Below are 18,544 nucleotides of genomic sequence, written 5' to 3'. Positions count from 1 at the left end.
CGATACTTTATCGCGAGGATGTGCTCAGCTCACTTCATTTTATTTTACATATATCACAGCTTGCGGTACGTTGTACAGGTGCGCACAAATGCTTTGAAAACACGAGAACTTAAAGCAAGTCTTATTTTTATCCGTTTTAGGCACGCATATATCTATATCTATCTATATATATATATATACTCCCCTGAGCGCCTAAGAAAAGAGACCAATCATCAGCTGGTTCTTCACTAAGCGGTACCGTCGGAAAGCTCAGCATTCCTTGTTTGCCATAGGGAAACAGTGAACTGCAAATCAAGGTACGGCCTCAGGAAACAGTGCAAATTCCGCTTAACGTACAACACGGACGTAGTTATGAAGGTGTAGCCGTTGCCAAAAATATACAGCACAAAGGGTTTAATTCTAAGCTCTGTAACGGGGCTTTTGGGAGCGATTGCCGAGTACGTAATGTCTATACGGGTGACGACGAGATAGCGAACTGAAGGAATATAAAACGAGCCTCGTTACAGAGCTCACAAGCCAACCTTTGGAGTGTATACGCTTTTCGGCAACGGCGCTACAGGTGCGTGCTGAACAAAACGTCGTTTTTATTTGTATTTAGAATGGATTCACGCCGTTTGTAGCAAAATTCAGGGAGGTGGTTCTCTTTGTGGCCCACGGCTCCTCTCATACTCGCGTTCACATGCCGTACTTCTGAGCCGTGTACTACGCAGCCGCCAGCCGTGCCTCCTTCTGTCGGCTCTTAGAAAAAAAAAATATTAGGCGATGTACTGAAATCTTGTGCCGTGAACCAACTGACCCGTATGTTTTGTTTGGCCACCGCGTAACCTTATATTCTCTCATGGCGTTGCTGTTCGGCATTTCGGTCTTGTGTACGTTCAGCTTTCAAGGCAGCTATTTGGTATGGCGTTGAAGCTGCGTGAAGACCAGTGGTCTTGCCGTTATTATTATTTCCTGGGTACTTTCAAGCATGTCTCCGTCGCTTCCGTTCAACAGATGGGCGGAGGAAAGGAAAATAAGGAAGTCGCGAGCTCCACCAGTTATTTCGGGACAGCGGGAAGCTTGCTGTGCATCACACGCGTCTGAAGGCTGCAACCAGGAGCGCCGTACACCGACTGGGAGGTCGTCGGTCACCGTTGACAATAAGCGGATAGGCCACTGCGCTGCCAGAAGAGGAGCCTGGGAGGCGGAGAAGGGGGAGTTGTGGCGAGACTCCATCAAAAGAATGCACCCTAGTAGATTAGGGGACAGTGGCGCGCTGTTTTCCGGAGGAAAGGAATAAAGGGAGAAAGAGGGTGTGAGCAGACGCCAGCCGATGCGGTGGTCGTGCCGGCGCCGATGGTGCGTGTGAAAGCGGGTTCCGTCTCTAACCCTACTTCCCCGCTTCTCTCCGAGCCGTGCCCCAGACGCAGCTATAGGGTTCCGCGCAGTGCTCCCCGCTGCGCTGGCTTTAATCAAAGCTAATGGAAAATAAGGCAACAAAAGGGACTCGGCGCCACTGCCGCCGAATGACGATCGACAGGGTGTGCGTGTGTTTCCGCGCCGCATGCCTTGCCCTTGTGCCACCTTTTCCTTCCTTCTATTCCCTTTTCGCCAGCAGTGGAACGCTGGTTCAGCGTCGACCAGTCGTTCGCGCGTCTCTCCTCGAATTCCCCTCCTATGGGCTGCCCAAACCTATAACGGCACCGAGAGAGACTGGTGCGCCTTCGGGGCGAAATGAACGGGTCTCGCTAGGAAATGCTGGCTGCTTGCAAGGCCGCATAGAAGCGATTGATCGGATATTTTGTGTCTTTCTTCAGGTATAGTTCTTTTCATCCTACTCGCTCGTTTTCTTCTAATTTCCTCTCGCTCCTATCCTCTCGCCCTAGCGTTATGCTCTGCGCCGTTCCTTTCGCCTTTGCCCTGCTCAGTTGAACCGACTTGGAAAACGTCGCTTGCGGCGTAGCAGCAACGACCCACCGGCCTCCAACGACGTCTGCGTGTCGTCGTCGGCGTTCCCGCTCTAGCGCTTCCCGCTCTCCATCCGAGTTCCCTCTATTCCCGAGGCTTCTTCCCTTGTCGTGGACCTTCCAGTTTGTTTGCCATCAGCATTGCGCTCTCGGCTGAGACCGGTACAGCTTTGTGTGCAGCTCATAGGTCGGCAGTATGCGGAGGGGCTCACTCTCACTCACGACCAGTGACTCTCAACCCCACTCACTCGCACTCACACTCATGCCCGCTGCCATTCACCGCCACTCACTCACACTCACACTCATGGCCACTCACGTTCACACGCTCACTCACGCTCGCACTCACGGTCACTATGTTACACGTCCACTCACTCACTCTCACACTCATGCCCGGTCCTATTCACAGCCACTCACTCACACTCACACTCATGGCCTCTCCCATTCATGGCCACTCACTCACACACACTCTCATGACCGCTCCCATTCCCGGCCACTCGCTTGCACTCACACTCGTGGCCATTCACTCACACTCACGACCTGTGCGTAAGTGTGAGTGAGGCGATATGAGTGCACTCATGAGTGAGTGCGCCGACATATGGTGCAGCTGCAGTAGAAGTGGAGAGATGCAAGCACTCTACTTCCATGTTTTACCTGATGGAGAGAACGTTAGCGATGCTCTGAGATAGCTGTATGGCGACTCAAGGAATCGGTCGATCTGGCTTCCGCCATCTGTCTCTAAGAAGTTTCTGTGTGGTCCTTATTATAATAAAAGATTTTTTTTTTTTTTCTGCTGGCGAAATCATGCGTCTCCGTTCCTTGCAGTCGTGGACATCAGAAGTGTTGTATCGGGGATGCAAGGAGAAAGTGATAATATTGTACCTTAAGTATAAAAAATCGCAATTAAAGATTCACTTTTGTCGATACGGTCTCTGAAAAATCTCGGGGCACTTGGACCACTAATTGGGATGAGTCGAGAGCCTTTATAGCGTGGTGGTCCGCAGCCCTCCACAACGGCACCTCTTTTCTTTGACTACCACCTTCCTCCTTTTCAACTCGGCTCGATTCTGGTATCCGTGGAGAATCGTGACAGATACTGCGTCTTTGCTTTCCTGTAAACCGATTTGCCGCTGCCGTTGTTTTTTTTTTTGCTTTTTTTTATTACGTCTTTATTTCTGCTTACGGTAGGCGTTTACCTTGCGGCAGAACTAAGTTGCTTCATGGATGTAGGGGTGGGGGTGAGGGTATGGGTGGGGGTGGGGGTGGGGGTGAAGGTTAGGATAGATATGAGGGACCGGTGTCCACTTCTTCCTCGAGGTAGGGTCGTCCCGAGGTCGGCTCCGCGAAGTAATGGCCTGTACGAAGAAGGAAACGAAAATGCACGGGCCTGCTACTGGCTCTATAGCTGAGCCACCTCCGCAGCCTCGTGCAGACAGAAAAGAAAATAGAGAAGAAAGAAAAAGAAGAGGGAGAGAAAGACGCGCGCCGCAACAACAGCCGTCGTCCACCACCACCGGAGCGGTGGCGGGTGCAATGACGGCCTACAACCGATAAAAATTTGGTGGCAGGCTAGCCCCTGCCGCAAGCGGCGGTGAACTACCTGTCCCAGCCCCATCAGGGGAGTACCACCTTGTACATCAGGGGAGTACTCTTGCCGCTGCTGCCTGCTGTATTGCGTCTGCTTCTGTATGTTGTGCGGTACGGCGTTCAAGGAATCGCCAAATGAAAGGCGCGCAGCACGGACGCCTGGTTCGGACGCCCGGCGGGGTCAGCTTTGTATGTGTGAATCGCCTGATGATGTCATCGATCATGACCAGACGTGACATCATGGCGGGGTGACGTCATGATTACGTCACATCCAGTCATGACGCCACGACTGATCGTGACGTCACCACGTGATAACGTCACAGTCTAACGGTATCCCACGGAATCTGACGACACTCCTCGTTAACGCGCGCACGAACACGCTGGAAGTTACTGTAGTCTCTATTCCCGCTAGCATCGCTGGTACCGTTTCTGTCAGCGGCAACTTACGAAGATGGGTGGCAATTTTGGCGGCGAGTTTATACGCTTTTTTTGTGTGTGTTCTTGCACTGCTCTCAGTTGTTTCATTATCATATATACCGTCTCAACCTTTCAGTTAGCCGTAGTCGTTACGATGATATACGTATATGTAAGTGCTGTCACAGCGGAGTCGAAAAGGAAGGAGTGTTCTCTCGCGCATACTGCCGGGATTTTTATGTTCATACCTCTACAATGTGTCCTAAGTAATTGTGACCAGGCTTTTAAACGAGACAGAGTGTCCGAGTCCCAGTGAAATCTACTTAAACCTACTAACGCCTTTTGACAGTGACGTGGGCTATTTTGCAGTTTTTTTTTTTCGTTTTCTAAATTTTTTGTATCTAATAAACTGTCAATTTAGAAGTTGCAGGCCATCTTGAAAAAGAGTTGACTAGAATCATTGCGCGGATGTACATTTAACGTAGAGTATCTTGTTTTAAGCGCTCTTACCAGCGTGGCTTTGCGATACACACAACAGGCTGGTGGCATGATAGCTTTCTTTTAAAGCCGGTAAATAAAGCTGCGTATATAATAGATTGGTAAAACATTGACACTTTGTTTCTGAAATCCTCACTTTCACTTGAGCTAGGACAGTCTTTTCTAAAAACTTAGTTATATTTAACTGGGCCACGCTTCATACGCAGTGGCTTGAATGCAATATTATATCTTCATAATGTTTTGCTCGTCCAATCTGCCTCATCTCTCGTGTTCGCCTTTCGTGCTTGCGCAGTTATCTTGTGTGCATTTTTATCAAAGTACTAAACTTGCCAGTGGGACAATATCTCGTCCTTTAAAGCAGCACTTTCACAAAGTATCCTTTTTTTTTTTACTTTTTTTTTAGAACTCTGAGTGCGCGGAGAAACGTGCGTTCACAGAGAACCTTATGTATCTTCATTTGTGTATTTGATATGAGGCATGGCGAGTAGTACGCGGGAAACGTCATGCCGGCATATAGAGCGACCGGACATTTCTAAGTGGCCATGGGGTTTACTCACAGTGAACGACAGCTGTATTATAGTTTTCACTTTGCCCACCCAGAGCTTTAGACCGGCAAAAGTTTCACTATGAGTACACGCCTTTAAGTGTCGGCCCTTGGTACTTTTCAGGGCTCGTGACCGGGACTGGTGGGAGGCCGTGCTCGACAACCCACGTCCGACAAACCTGTCTGGGTTCCTGTTCCAGTGGACGCTCGGAGATGTCTCCCTTCCGCCTACCTCGGATGGCGACTCTAGGGTGAGTTCGCTGCTTCGTTTCTGTTCGTCCACGTTCGTGTAACACGTGCGGACGGCGTGAAATAAAGCGCGACCGGATCTCCGTTCCCGCCGACTTGCACGCGCAGTTGGCGCGAATACCTCTGTAAAGCGTGGCGCTTATTGAAGAGATGTCTAAAGTTCGCCGTGATATATTGCGGGTATTGCCACCGTTATTGAAATCGATGCCACTAAACCGCGTACGCTGTCGATCGCTATATCGGCGGTAGGTTGTATCTGAACGCTCCATGAGGCGTTCTTTAAAGCGCAACATCGTCTGAGCCCTCCAGGTTACTTCAAACTCGCGATGTCACGTTACGCTGATTTCCATGCTGCTGTGCAAGCTCGGTCAACGTTGTAAGACACACGGGAAGTAGACTCTTATAACCCCTGTCACACGAGCGCTTAGAAAGCCCTCTCTAACCTATACTATCGGCTCAAAGGCCACTCAGCGCTGCCACGCGGGCAGTTTCAATGGTGACCGAGTCAATAGCCTATCGAGTCGACGGAGGAGCTCGGAACTCTCGAAATTTCCTAGCCTTTCGAGCGGCAGTAGCGAGCACTCTCGGGCGCGGAGCGCTCTTTAACGCGCCAGGGAATGAAATCGGAGCAGTACAATCTATTTAATAGTTATGGGACTTCAAAGTGAAGAAATAATCTTTTAGAGAAAAAAAAAAAGAGAAGTGTGCTGGCTTTAAAACGCTGCGTAATACCACAGTTCCCAGCACTATTAAAAACTGCCAGTTTCGTGAAAAGTGCGCGAACGACCACATTGCTTTTCCAAAACAACTAAATTCATTTCAACAGTTGTGTATATTAATTAGTTGTATACCGAATTAACTTTTTTTTTCTAACCATTTAAAGTTTTTCTTGGTAGTTGGTTGATTGCTAGCGTGCGGGCAAAATTATTCGCTGCCGCGGTGTCTTACCTTGGTGTGAAGTGATGGAACTCAACTGATATTGATGACGTTTGCCTCAAGTTTCATAGTGATTGAGAACCTCGAAGTTCATCGAGACAGTAGCATTTGAAAGCGTCCGTATGACACGGTGTTAGTCGCACAGCCTTCTCGGACTTCGACAGGCTAAGTGGAGATATAGCAAACACTTTCTTCCAATAAGGGCGCTACCATTTTAACGATGCTGCAGGACGATCTTGATCTGAGCTATTTGGTTCATGTCAAAGACGAAGCTACAGCCTAACGGGGAAAAAAAAAAGACACCCACAAGGAAGAGAACACAACTCGAGGCTGCTGTTCCCTTCCTCCTGTTTGTGGTTTTCCATTGTGGTCCACGATTACATTAATCATGGCTACCTGCACTTGCGAGCGTTCTCAACGGACGAACGGCAGGCCTGACACGCATGCAGGGGTCAGGGATATATTCAGAAAGTTTTCGTTTGTGCCGTGTACTTTTCAAAAACTACTCTGTAGAGCCGTACAGGCGAAAAATTATGCTTGGTGTTGATGCCAAAGTACAAGAAATAACCTTTTCGGTGGAGGTGAAAAGCGAGGTACCTGTGTGCTGTGCGATGTCGGTGCACGTTAAAGAACCCCAGGTAGCCGAAGTTTCCGGAGTCCTCCACTACGGCGTCTCTCAGCTTGAGTCGTTTTGGGACGTTAAACCCCACAAAGCAAACCAAACAAGAAATAAAATTGGCAAATACATTTAAGACTGTGAAGTTGGATGAGTGCGAAAGTAGCATGAGCTTGAACGCGCGCCGCTGTCTTTTATGGTAAAAAGACAATAGTTTCACAATAAAAAATGGAGAGTTGAAGTAACATTTTTGGAAACATTGAGCATACAACTGCAGGTAAATGTGGGGGCTCGTTATGACGCAGGTATAGGAAAGAAGCCAAGATTCAGGGAAACGGAGGGAACATCAGGGGACGTTTCCCTCTTTTTTCTTTTTAACTTGTGGCGTTAATGGGAAATTAATACGAAATGAATTTCTATTTTCCTCACACTTTCCTGCTGAGAAGCTTAACGAGGGGCTTGGTTCTGGTGGTCCTGATGCTATGGGTAGTATAAGAGCGTTGTCGCCTATCTCCAGCCTTCCCTGTTTGATCACGTGACACTTCGCCATATCAACTACGCCACTTGCGGTAATACATGGATTTTTACTTCCGCCGCTATGGATGAGAATGGCGCTGCTGAACATCTCCAAGGATCGGTTACGTGCAATGTAACAGCCATGGAAGAAGAAGAGTGAGCAGCCACGACTGTTGCTCAGTTGGTGGAACGCCGTACGCTTAATTCGGAGGTCGTGGGCGAGGATCCCACTGGTGGCTCGTGTTTTTTTTTTTTTTTTTTTTTTGCTTTCTCATGAATTATCTTTCAGCCGTAAAATATTTGAAATTTAACATTAAGGCCAGGAATTTAAAAAAAAAATTCGATATTTACCTTGGTTTCCCTGACTGGTGGTTTCTTTCAGATTATTGGGGACATGGAGAGAGGGGGGGGGGGGGGGAGGGGGCAACCATAAAAGAATGGCGGAGACTATAGCTCGAGGAACGCATCCTCTCTACAGCAGCGGTAGGATTTCTATTTGTGTTCTGCGCGATACGCCCGCTGCTGCAGGCGGTGCTCTCGAGTGCGACAGAAACAGTTCATTTGTTCCCAATGTTCGGGAACGTGAGGAATTACACAAGCGCTGCAATATTTTAAGGAAAGCGCCCGTCCGAGCGAACAGTGGTAGGCTTCACTTCGTCATTGATTGATAGATTGATGCGCCAAAGCGAGTGGAGTCGTATTTACCTTGACCAAGACGCTAGCCGTGAGTCAAAGGAGAGACGCTATAGCCCACTATATCTCGCAGGGTCGCCAGTGAAAAATTACTATCCGGCTAACAGGGTAGCTTACCCGAGTGGGAAGAGTGCGGTTGCGTATAGTAGCGTTGCATCTGCAACTTATCGTAACTTCTCGCTAACACACATATTGGCCGGTTCTGTTCGCACTACCGCCATTTTTGTCCAGACAAAGAGCGGCTTTCTTCTCCTTCGCTGGGTGTATGTGTGCCATCTTCGTATCTGTCCCGCGCAGTCTGATTTCGTCTTGGACGCTTCGTTTTCCAATCACTGAACGCGAACGCGCCTAGAGGCACAATGGTTGTATTGCAAATCTCTAGCTTTCTTAGATGTCTATTTTTCCACAGGCCACAAACAAACACCGTACGCAATATATATCTCATAGATCTTTACTTATAAAAGCGGCAGGCATGTCTTGCTGGCATTGTGACATACTTCGCACATTGTTTTTTTTTTTTTTTTTAATTTTGCTTCGGTTACTGCGGAACAAATAAGAGTTCATGACATTCTGGTTGAAGCAAAGGAGAAATCTGCATGGATAGGGCATATATAATTCGAAAGAAAGATATAACCAATGGTCAGTAAAGGTGACAAATTGGATTGCAAGGGAGGGCAAGCGTAGCAGGGAGCGGATGAGATTGAGAAGACTGCGGGGGGTCACCTGGTTGCAACTGACACAGGACCGGGTTAATATAGGGAGAGATATATAGGAGGCCTTCGCTCCGCAGTGGGCATAGTCCGGCTGATGATGGTGATGCTTACTGAATAACTTGGCGATTACAACATTAGCCGACAGGAAAGTCGCGCGCTCGATATGTCTCGTCTCCTTAATGGGTCTACAGTGTGGAAACGAAAACCTCAAGTATGCGCGGCAGAACAGCGAACGATGCGTACTTCTTCGCTGGTTCCGAGAACTGTAGTTTCTAGTGCACTGCCTAAACTGGCACTGACCCTCCTGTCCTGCCCAGTTAGAGTGCCCGGTCGACCACTAGCGATCGGGCAGCACACTCTCGCCTCGTGGACATTGGTGAGGGGCGGGAGAGAGCAAAGTCGTCGGCTACAAAAACTCCCCATCTCTCTCTTTTCGTGCGGCAGTTCGCAATCTATAGCGCGTGGCCGATCGATGTGCTCTATCTAAATTGCGTCCCGTCCACAATGATGCCTCCTCTTTCCTCTGGCCGTGTCCACTATACTGCCAGGCAGCACGGCCACGTTTTCTTTCACCAGTCTCGTAGCGCCGCACCGATCGACGTCGAGACCCTGCGAGTTCGGGGTTCGGAAGATTTGAGATAGTCCGCCCGAGAGTCCGCTGAAACATTACACAGTCAAATGGGATTAAAGAAACGATAAAAGTGGCCAATGACACGAGTGGAGTTAGCTGCGAAGATGCCTGACCCCTTGTATCGACTCGTTTGCACATGGCTGTTGTGATTAAGCGGCATGCAGAAAGACCGTTAATAAAGAAAGGGGCGCTTCCATTTTCTCGCTTTCGCCGATCAATGCCGGGATTAGCATATGCTTTCGTGCTCACGAGAGGGAAAAAGGTAATTACTGACGGAAGACTCTGGCAAATGGGGACACTTACGTTACTAATAATGAATTTACTTACGAAGCGCTTGTGCGCGACTTCAGCTGGGATAAAGAAGGCTTCAAAATATTTAGCGTGAACTTCGCCAGAGGACGTCAGCTTCGCCCGCGCAGCTTGCGAATGTGCGCATATATTTTGAAAAGGTCGAGCGCAGCTGACGAGGCGGGTATACCTTGATGACGCGAAAGCGTTAAATAGTTCGTGGCGCAGAAAATCTCGTGGCGTCCGCCGGATATAATGATTCGGGATTCCGAAAAAAAAGTAAAAAAATCGAGGGAGAACCCAAATGAATTCAGACTTGTGGAAGATAATAAAATCTTGGTAAACGAAAGAGTGTACAGCCCTGTTATTTGCGTCTTTCTCTCCCGTCTCTGTTTTTTTGCGCAGCATATCCTTTTAGTCTCGGTGGATTTGTCGGGGCACATCAGCGGAAAGATTAATCATGATTAAGCAACTCTGGAGATGAACTGAAAATAATGATTGATGACCTAGACAGGAAAAGTAGAAAGGTAGGCTTGAAAATCAATATGTAGAAGACTAAGGTAATGCTCAATAATCTAGGGAAGGAACAGCAGTTTACGTTAGGTAACGAAGCACTGGAAGTAATAGGAGAATATATCTATTTAGAACAGGTAGTAACCGCAGATCCGGGCCATGAAAGGGAAATAAGAAGAATAAGATTGGGATGGAGCGCATTTGGCAAGCACTCGTAGATTATGACTAGCAGCTTACCGGTATCGCTCAAGAGGAAAGTATACAACTTGCATCTTACCTGTACTCACCTATGGGGCTGAAACGTGGAGGCTAACCAAGAGGGTTCTACTCAAGTTGAGGACAACCCAGAGGGCTATGGAACAAAAAATAATAGGCGCAACATTAAGAGATAGGAAGCGTGCAGAGTGGGTCAGAGAAATAGCTCAAGTTACTGACATTCTAGTGGAAATTAAGAAGAAGAAATTTGCTGTAGTGCGAAGAGAGGATAACTGATGGTCGTTTAGGGTAACAAACTGGATTCCAAGGTAAGGAAAGCGTAGCAGGGGGAGGCAGAAAGTTATGTGGGCGGATTAGGTTAGAAGTTTGCACGGGTCAAGTGGATGCAGCTAGCACAGAACCGGGTTAATTGGAGAAATATGGGAGAGGCCTTCGCCCTGCAGTGGGTTTAGTCAGGCTGATGATGATGATGATGATGATGATGATCAGCGGAAGAAGATGCCGCTGCCGGAGAGAATGCTAATGTTAACGCAGACTCTACTGCACGAGTCATACTGATCACCTGCGAACCGTTTGTTCGCCCGTATTAGTGCGGAGCGGATGCAAGAAGTAAGGTGATTGTCGTACGGTGGGTGTGATGGCCATCATTGGTAAATTACTGTGGGTTTAGTTCGATAGAGCAAAACGAGGGCAATAAATGTCTCCAGCCTGTCCCACCGCCCAACGTTTCTTATGTAAGTGAAGTATGGAAGTAACTTGAGCGTTGCTTTAAGGGTGAAACACCGTAACGCCTTTTTATCTTTTATTGTACGCCACTGAAACACTCATGCACACACCCTTGTGTCACAAGCGCCACGAGCGCCCTCTAGACTCTACTCTAATGCACGTGCACCAACGAGCTTTTGTGGCCTGTGTATAACGGGCTCGTTAAAACGCAGAGAGCCCTGGATTCGGTTCCCTTTACAGAAACCTCTTCGACAGCCAAAAGAAATAGACAGAGGAGGAAGACAGAAACAACAGGACAGCGGCAGTCCGGTTGTTTGTGTCTTCCTCTTCTGCCCCATGTTTGTGCGCTGCATGTAATTTTACTTAAGGTGAACCACCTAATGACTCACAACAAGATTTTGATCAATTGCATTCCACTGCCCAGACCAGGAGAGCGTGTAGTGTTCACCCTGTGACACGCAGTGCCTCCCTTTCACCCGCGCCGCTCCTCGCCTCTGGCAATGAGGGTTCCCCTCTTTTCAGCCCTCGTCTTCCATCGTCTCGGTTTTTCACATTTCCTCCATTTCCTTCGAAAACGCAAGCCTCCACTCAGAGCCTCCAACGTCGGACACGCTGATAATGGGAGTCGTAATGCATAATAGCAGTAGCTGTGTTTTCAGCGCTCTGTTTTCTGTCTATTACAGCTGAAAACTAGCGACTTCACTGATGGCATCTTGTTGCGTTTCACGGTATCAAGCCTCTCTGGTGGTGGCCACGCTATTAGACAAGGTATTTTGTAACTAAATGGGGCGACACACAGAAAGAATAGCAAATACAGTGAACCTACAAACCCAGCTTGAGATTTTGCCTCCATATCTTACTATTTCACATCGGTCGCCAGTATTGGAACGAAAGCAGAATGGCCTCCGCAGCGATTCCCTTCTGCAGAGGACACAATTCCGCAATCCACCTTGTATCTCTCGCCCCGTCTCTACGCGGGCGTCTTCTCTATGGGCGTTTGCCTCCGTTCCCCTCCTCTGCCCACCGCGGACGATGCAGTCGCGTGCCTCACTTTCGTAAAACGAGCCTTCGATATCCCGAACGTGACTCCCCCGAGATTGGTCTTCTCGCCAGTGTGTTTCGTTCACCGGTTTCTGTGTTCTTTCGTTACTTTCGTTTCTTTGCCAAACTCGCTTCGCAAACCTATGCTGCTCCGTATACCTCGCAGAAGCATCGGTGATAGAGGCAGACGCGAGGAATAGGAGAAGTAAAGCGATAGCGACGGAATTAAAGATATATAAAAAAAATAGGGAACCATGCTATCTTTCTTCTTTTTTCCATACCTCTATTCCATCCGCCATTGCTATTCTACTATTTTCCCGCATCCCTTTCTTCCCTACATGTCCCTGTTTTCGTTTTTCTATCAGGAAAAAGTGCGCCGCCGCACGTACGCGTTTGTTCGTCGTCCGAATTTCTTTCCTCCGCCGTTTTCCATTCCCTCCTTTTCTCCAAGGATTGCCTCCTCTTTCCCCTCGTTTCTTTCCATCCTAGGCACATTCTAGCCAGCATCGGGAAACCCATTCCGCTGCACCGCTCAGCTCGCGTGACCGAGAGCAAATGAAGCCCCGTATTAGCGGGGCCAGGTAGGAAAGAACGCCGCAATGAGGGGGGAAAAATAATACGCGCGCGACTCGAATTAGAAGAGATGGTACCACGACGGGCTCGCCGTTTCTCTTCTATCCCGTTTTCATTCGCCTCTGCTTTTCGTCATACAAGCAAGACCAAGTTCAAAAATTATGAGGGATTTTAGCGACTGAAGTAGTGATAGGCGAAAACCTGAGTGCCGCATTCTGCTACTCAATTGGCACTAATTATTAATTGATTAGTCAATTATTCACTAAGCAGACTATTAATTATTCAATAATTGGTAAATAATGAATCACTTGATCAGTCATGAATTAATAATTAATTCGCAATTGATCATTGATTGGCATGTGGCTATATAAGGCACGCATTCGCGCATACTGTGGTGGTGCTCTGTGATTGGTCGAAACCTCTATGACGCCATCCCGCCTCGGCCAATCAGAGCCGCCGCAAAAGCGGGACACATTTTGTCCACAACATCATGAGCCATTAAAGGCTTTTTGCCTTAATATCTCGCCTGGGTATGGATTGTTCTCCCGCTGTCCGCTCTCTTTTCTTGTCTTTCTCTTTTTTTTTTTTTTTTTTTTTTTTTTTTTTTTTTTTTTTACTGGCGATTCTGTCGCGCTACTTCTGTGTTGATCCGAAGCCTCTTTCTTTTTTTTTTCTTTGTCAAATTCGCCAGCGTCCACTGCGTCAACTCCGTCACTGATGGTTCAAGTTCATGAAGTGCGGTGGTACACCTTGTGCCTTCGGGGCGCGCGACTTGCTGAAAACAGGGCGGCTACTCATTAGCCACGTCATAGTCGCGTCTCGCATGTAGCGTGACGCGATCTCGATGCGTCTTGGCAATTAGATCTAGCAGTACAGGTCAATTAGCTGTGCCAGACAAAAGCTCTCTGGAATACTGAGCCGGGTGCGACTGTTTTAACAAACTTCAACTATTCGCCATGTGCCCTGCCGGGGTGGCGCAGCGCTTACGGCGCTCGACTACTGTGCCCACGGTAGCGGGATCGAATCCCGGCCTCGGCGGCAGCGTTTCGTTGGAGGCGAAACGATGTGGCGTCCGTGTGCTGTGCGATGTCAGTGCACGTTAGAGAACTCCAGGTGGTCGAAATTCCCGGAGTCCTCCACTACGGCGTCTCTCATAGCCTGAGTCGCTTTGGGACGTTAAACCCCACAAATCAAACCAAACCAAATCTATTCGCCATGTGTGAGAATATAGCCAGACCAGCGACGTCTGCGTCTGCACGCACGACCATACTTTGTGGCCCTCACCATTCTCCGGCCGCCGTGGGTAACTGCCGCGTCACAAATTCCTCCTTGGCAGATGCGAGAAAGAGAGGACGATCACGACCCTCGTCGATGATGGGATGAAATCTCGCGCTTCGTTAGGAAAAAAACCTAAACGGAGCGCAGAATGCGCGCAGGAGGCTCGATGTTGACGGGGCATCCACTCATGACGTGTGCTGGCGCCAAATTTGAAGTGCCCGATCTACTGCTTCGTGCCAACGCAGTTTATTTCGCCCCGTCTCTCTCTCAGTAATATCGGTCACGTAGTTGGCATGCAATGACTTGAGCCAGTCTGCGAGTTACAAGCACGTAGTACATGACGTGCGTGATATCGCTTGCAGTTCCAAGTGAGCGTCGTAGCCACTGCATCGCGGCTTCAACGGGCGCGCCTCTTGTGCTCCGTTTCGGTTTCGCATGAAAAAAAAAAAAAAAAATGCAGCGGTTTAGATTATATTTTCTTCCTTTTAAACACTGATGCGGCGTCGTCTCGTTTACGGCTTCGAGCTCTCAAAGATGTCTAGCCACCGAAGTGCGCATAATTAGAAATCATTTGTTGCAAATTGTGTCCGGTGCGACTGCGAGTTTGTTCATGGCAATTATGTTTTCCTATTCTGAAATTTGCTATTTTCAAGATTTTTTTAAAGTGTTTACTGAAATACCCGGTACAGAGGTTAAGTGAATATACCGTAGGTATACCTAGTTATCCTAGTTATCCGACCTAGTTATCCGACCGTATACGTTCTGTAAGCATGACTACATTATCTGGCGCCTGTGCCGAAGCATTGACGCAGTCGAGCCGGCACGCACCTTACGCATGACGAGACTGAGCAACCAAGCGCCGGCGAAGCAGTTGTTAAACCCCCTCTGTTAGTCACTTGATATCAAGGCTGATAGCTTCCGAGTGAGCGCAGCAGCTTCGCCTCTATACGCAGCGGGCAGTGACACCACTGTCCGCGCCTGCGTTCCGGTGGCTCGAGTTCACAACGCCAAGTGAACGACCTTGGGCGTTGCAGTGCGATGAGCAGAGCTTACGCTCTAGTATTATTCATATATATGGGAGATCATTTAATAGCTACATTTTAAAATCGTTACGTCAGAGTTGGTTAAAGTTTGTATATTCTGAGCTTTTTTTCTCTAAGATTCTCATAATCGCTTGGTCTTTTTTTTTTTTTTTTCTCATGGTTCCTCAGAAGTTAAGACTTTCCAGTGCAGGATTTTATTTTTCATCGCGGGAGTGGCATGCGCCCAAGAAGGGAGCGCTTTCATTTTCCGGAAGGAAAAAGGGCATTTTACTTGGCATTAAAACGAGAGATAAAACTGTGATACAATGATTCCCTCTTGGAGCAGATAGCATTGAGCGAAGCCGCGAAGAGGCGGAAATATAAACTTCCAAAATTAACATGATATATATCGCCGAAGGTCATACTGTACTATCTGGCAGATCTGCAATGTAAAGTGCATATTTGCGAAGCGCTCTGCATGGAAGGATCTGTGACTATACTACATTCCGAGCGGCAGCTTGACTTAGTGTCCTGGCTTAGTATGCGCCCAGTGCACTGTTCACTGTGCAGCGCTGACTTGAGCACTGGGAAACTTGGTCGGACCTTTAGGGGAATACCCCAAGCTGAAGTACATTTGTAATAAAGGAGTAACTACTCATTGACATCTACCAAGCGAGGATGTCAATGAGTATTTGCTGTCTTATTACTGGAGAACTTCGTACGCGCTTTCAGCGTGGAGGGACATCCGAAAAAAAAAATAATAATAGACGGCTTCCTGCGCGTTTCGGTGAACTGAGCAGCGACCATTTCCAGTGGCGCCGCGCGCTCACATTTGGCGACACGAATCAACCGTGCATTGGGCCATTGCGAAAATCTGGGTGTATAGTCCCCGCCGCGCGCGAGTGAGGATTGTAGCTTGTGCAACTGTCTCAACGACGGCCTCCGAGGCAGGCTGTGTTCACTCGAATGGTCTCGGTTGCCGCGCTTTCCTAAGCTTGTATCGCAGCCCGTGACCAGCTCTACATACCACGCGCCGTCCGGCCAGAGCTGACCGGCGCGTCGCCCGCCGTCTTCTGATCGATGCGCTGAACAAGACGTTCTCAGCCTGGGCACGTGATGGATGACCCCTTGTAGGACAGGCAGAGAGAAGGGAAGAGGAAAAGGGGAATGAGGAAACCCTCGCGTTTCCCCCGTTAGCCCGATGTCGAGGCTGGGAAGGGGCATGCATGAGGCTGTGCCTCAAACATCTAGAGTCCCCGTTCTCGGTGCAGAAAGGCTTTTTATTTTTTTTTTGTCACAACGTCGGTGTCTTTGTCAGCGGTGCTTACGATATATCAAGCATATGCAAAAAGTAGTTGAACTAATTATGTTACACGCAGCAACTAGGCAACGTGAGGCGCCGTCGCAGAGAAGGCGTCACCGTCACTCAGAACACAGGCGTTTTCCTTTATTGCGTGCATCGAAATAGTGCCTCTGAAACGGCGACTCTACCTCGCGACCTCGGGTTTTGCAGCTGGAAGAGGCGGCCGCTTTTCGATGGAGGCGAAAACCAAGGCGCCCGCGTGCTGTGCGATGTCAGTGCACGTTAAAGAACCCCAGGTGGTCGAAATCTGCGGAGTCCTCCATTACGGCGTCTCTCATAGCCTGAGTCGTTTTGAGACACTAAACCCCATGAACCGAACCGAGCCATCAATCCATTGGGAGCGTGCGAAAGGTCCATCGGAAGCGTGCGCCCTACCGGCCAGACCCGACGCTGAAAGGAGCTTAGCACCTTCCGCTGTATTTGTTGTGGAAACAAGTAACACAATTTAATTAAGGCTGTATTAGAGAGTGACCCCTTATTCCCAAGAAATGGTGCAGAGAATGTGCCCCTGCATTTGTCAGGGTATCGGGCAGTTCCAGACTAGTTGCTTTGCAGTAGGTAGTTAGCACATTATGCATAATCCATCTTAAGGATCCTCCGAGATATCTGAGCAAGAGAGACAGTTTTTGAGTCGGTAAAATGACGCTGACTTACTCCGCACTCTCCGATGTCGAAACATGATAGTTCAGGAACGAATTTCTGGGGTCGCAGCTTCCAAGGGATGGTGTAGGAGCTGCGCCTGAGGTGGATATTTCGTATAGATAGGATCACATGGTGAGCGGTGCAAGAAGAGGATATGATGTTGTGAAGAATGCCGTCGGAGTTCAAGTGCGGAAAAGATGCACGGGATTCACTGTAAGCGAGCTGCTGATGGTCGGCGGCGCCAGCACGATCTGGGCCATATGTCGTTTTGCGCTTAAGTAAAGGAGTTCTGGCAACTGAGTTGCTGCTGGGAAGGACCATGTTCGATGTTGTAGGGGCGTGTCGGCATGCCGTTTAAGCGTCGCCAGAATCGATAACGATGGCCACGGGCTGCCAAGATGTGCGTGGACACATGGACACAATCCAAAGCGACGTCGCAGGTGGCGATAATAACGGGGGGCTACGAGTGTCGTGGGGGATAGATCTAAGAACGCAGGAGGCTTTTTATTATTATCTGGGCGGTGCAAAGCGGGATGGTGCTTATTTTCACAGAGAGCTGTAAAAGATGATTCTTATACTGTGACCCTTCTCTCCACCAGTCAGCTGGGTGTTTTAATCGTGCGGATTTCTACGCACGTTTTGTTAAAAATTCCTTTCGAACCATCACTCCTCCTAAGATATTAATAGACGTATCAGCCAATCAATAAATCAATCAATCAATCAATAGGCATAAAGTTGAGATGAAATTCCATTTTATGGACGGACGTGGACATAGGGCCGATGGTGGTGTTAAGGCGCTGTTATGCGACGTTTCCCGCACTTGAGCTCGTAGCCTATTTCTCATTCTGTGAAGACTCGACGCTGACGGCGCAATCGATTAATTTCAAGTGGCCCTGAGCATCGGAACCGTCACGTCAGTATATTTATGTACCACCACTGCTCGACCCAGTTCAGCTTGATCACCAACCATTGGGGTCCTCGCGGCGAAGCACAACCTGTGGCTTGCGAAGCCCTCCCTCCGCTCCGTAAGTGTACTACGGAGGGTTATCGACCGAGCCTTGCCGATACGCTTCCCGCATGTTCTCCCGTCGATTTCGTTTCCCAAACCGAAGCGGACGACGAGGGTTTGATTTAGGCTCAAACGGCCCGTGGGCTGGTCCCACTACTTCCGACTACTGCCGACGATGGGCCGGCGCCACGGTGCGGCGGCCGCGATACGGAGATGCACGTATCCACCAGGGAGGGGCGATCCGGCTCCCAAGGCACGCGGCAAAACACCGCGTGTATAACAAGGATCGACCGGCAGCCGTCCAGCTCGTTTCCGCCGGGAGCCGATCGGTCCTTATTGGACTTTGCTGAGACAACACGCGCCACCACGCTCCTCCTCCGTCAACAGAGCTCTGGCCGTCTTGGGAATGCGCCGCTCCGTCAGCCAGGCACGTCCGCCGCCTGCTCCGGCGGAGGAAAACGTTTGTCACGGCGCTCTAGTGCGCGCGCGTGCGCAGCGTCGGAACTGGGGCGGCTATAGGAGCAACGCCAGTT

The 18,544-nt window shown here is 49.1% G+C and overlaps 1 protein-coding gene across 1 annotated transcript in view; it reads left to right on the top strand.

The window, feature by feature from the left end:
• The window catches only part of LOC146200112 (uncharacterized), a 479,695-nt gene that overhangs the window by 205,872 nt on the left and 255,279 nt on the right, over positions 1-18,544 (top strand). The window contains exon 3 of the mRNA XM_084592273.1: positions 5,111-5,237. Within this exon, the coding sequence (XP_084448399.1) occupies positions 5,111-5,237 (127 nt within the window). The remainder of the gene's footprint in view (positions 1-5,110; positions 5,238-18,544) is intronic.

The sequence above is a fragment of the Amblyomma maculatum genome, chromosome 2 (assembly GCF_055883805.1).
Source record: "Amblyomma maculatum isolate TAMU_Amacu chromosome 2, ASM5588380v1, whole genome shotgun sequence".
Classification (NCBI taxonomy): domain Eukaryota; kingdom Metazoa; phylum Arthropoda; class Arachnida; order Ixodida; family Ixodidae; genus Amblyomma; species Amblyomma maculatum.
The sequence above is the reverse complement of the archived record's forward strand: the minus strand, read 5'-3'. Positions and strand labels throughout refer to the sequence as shown.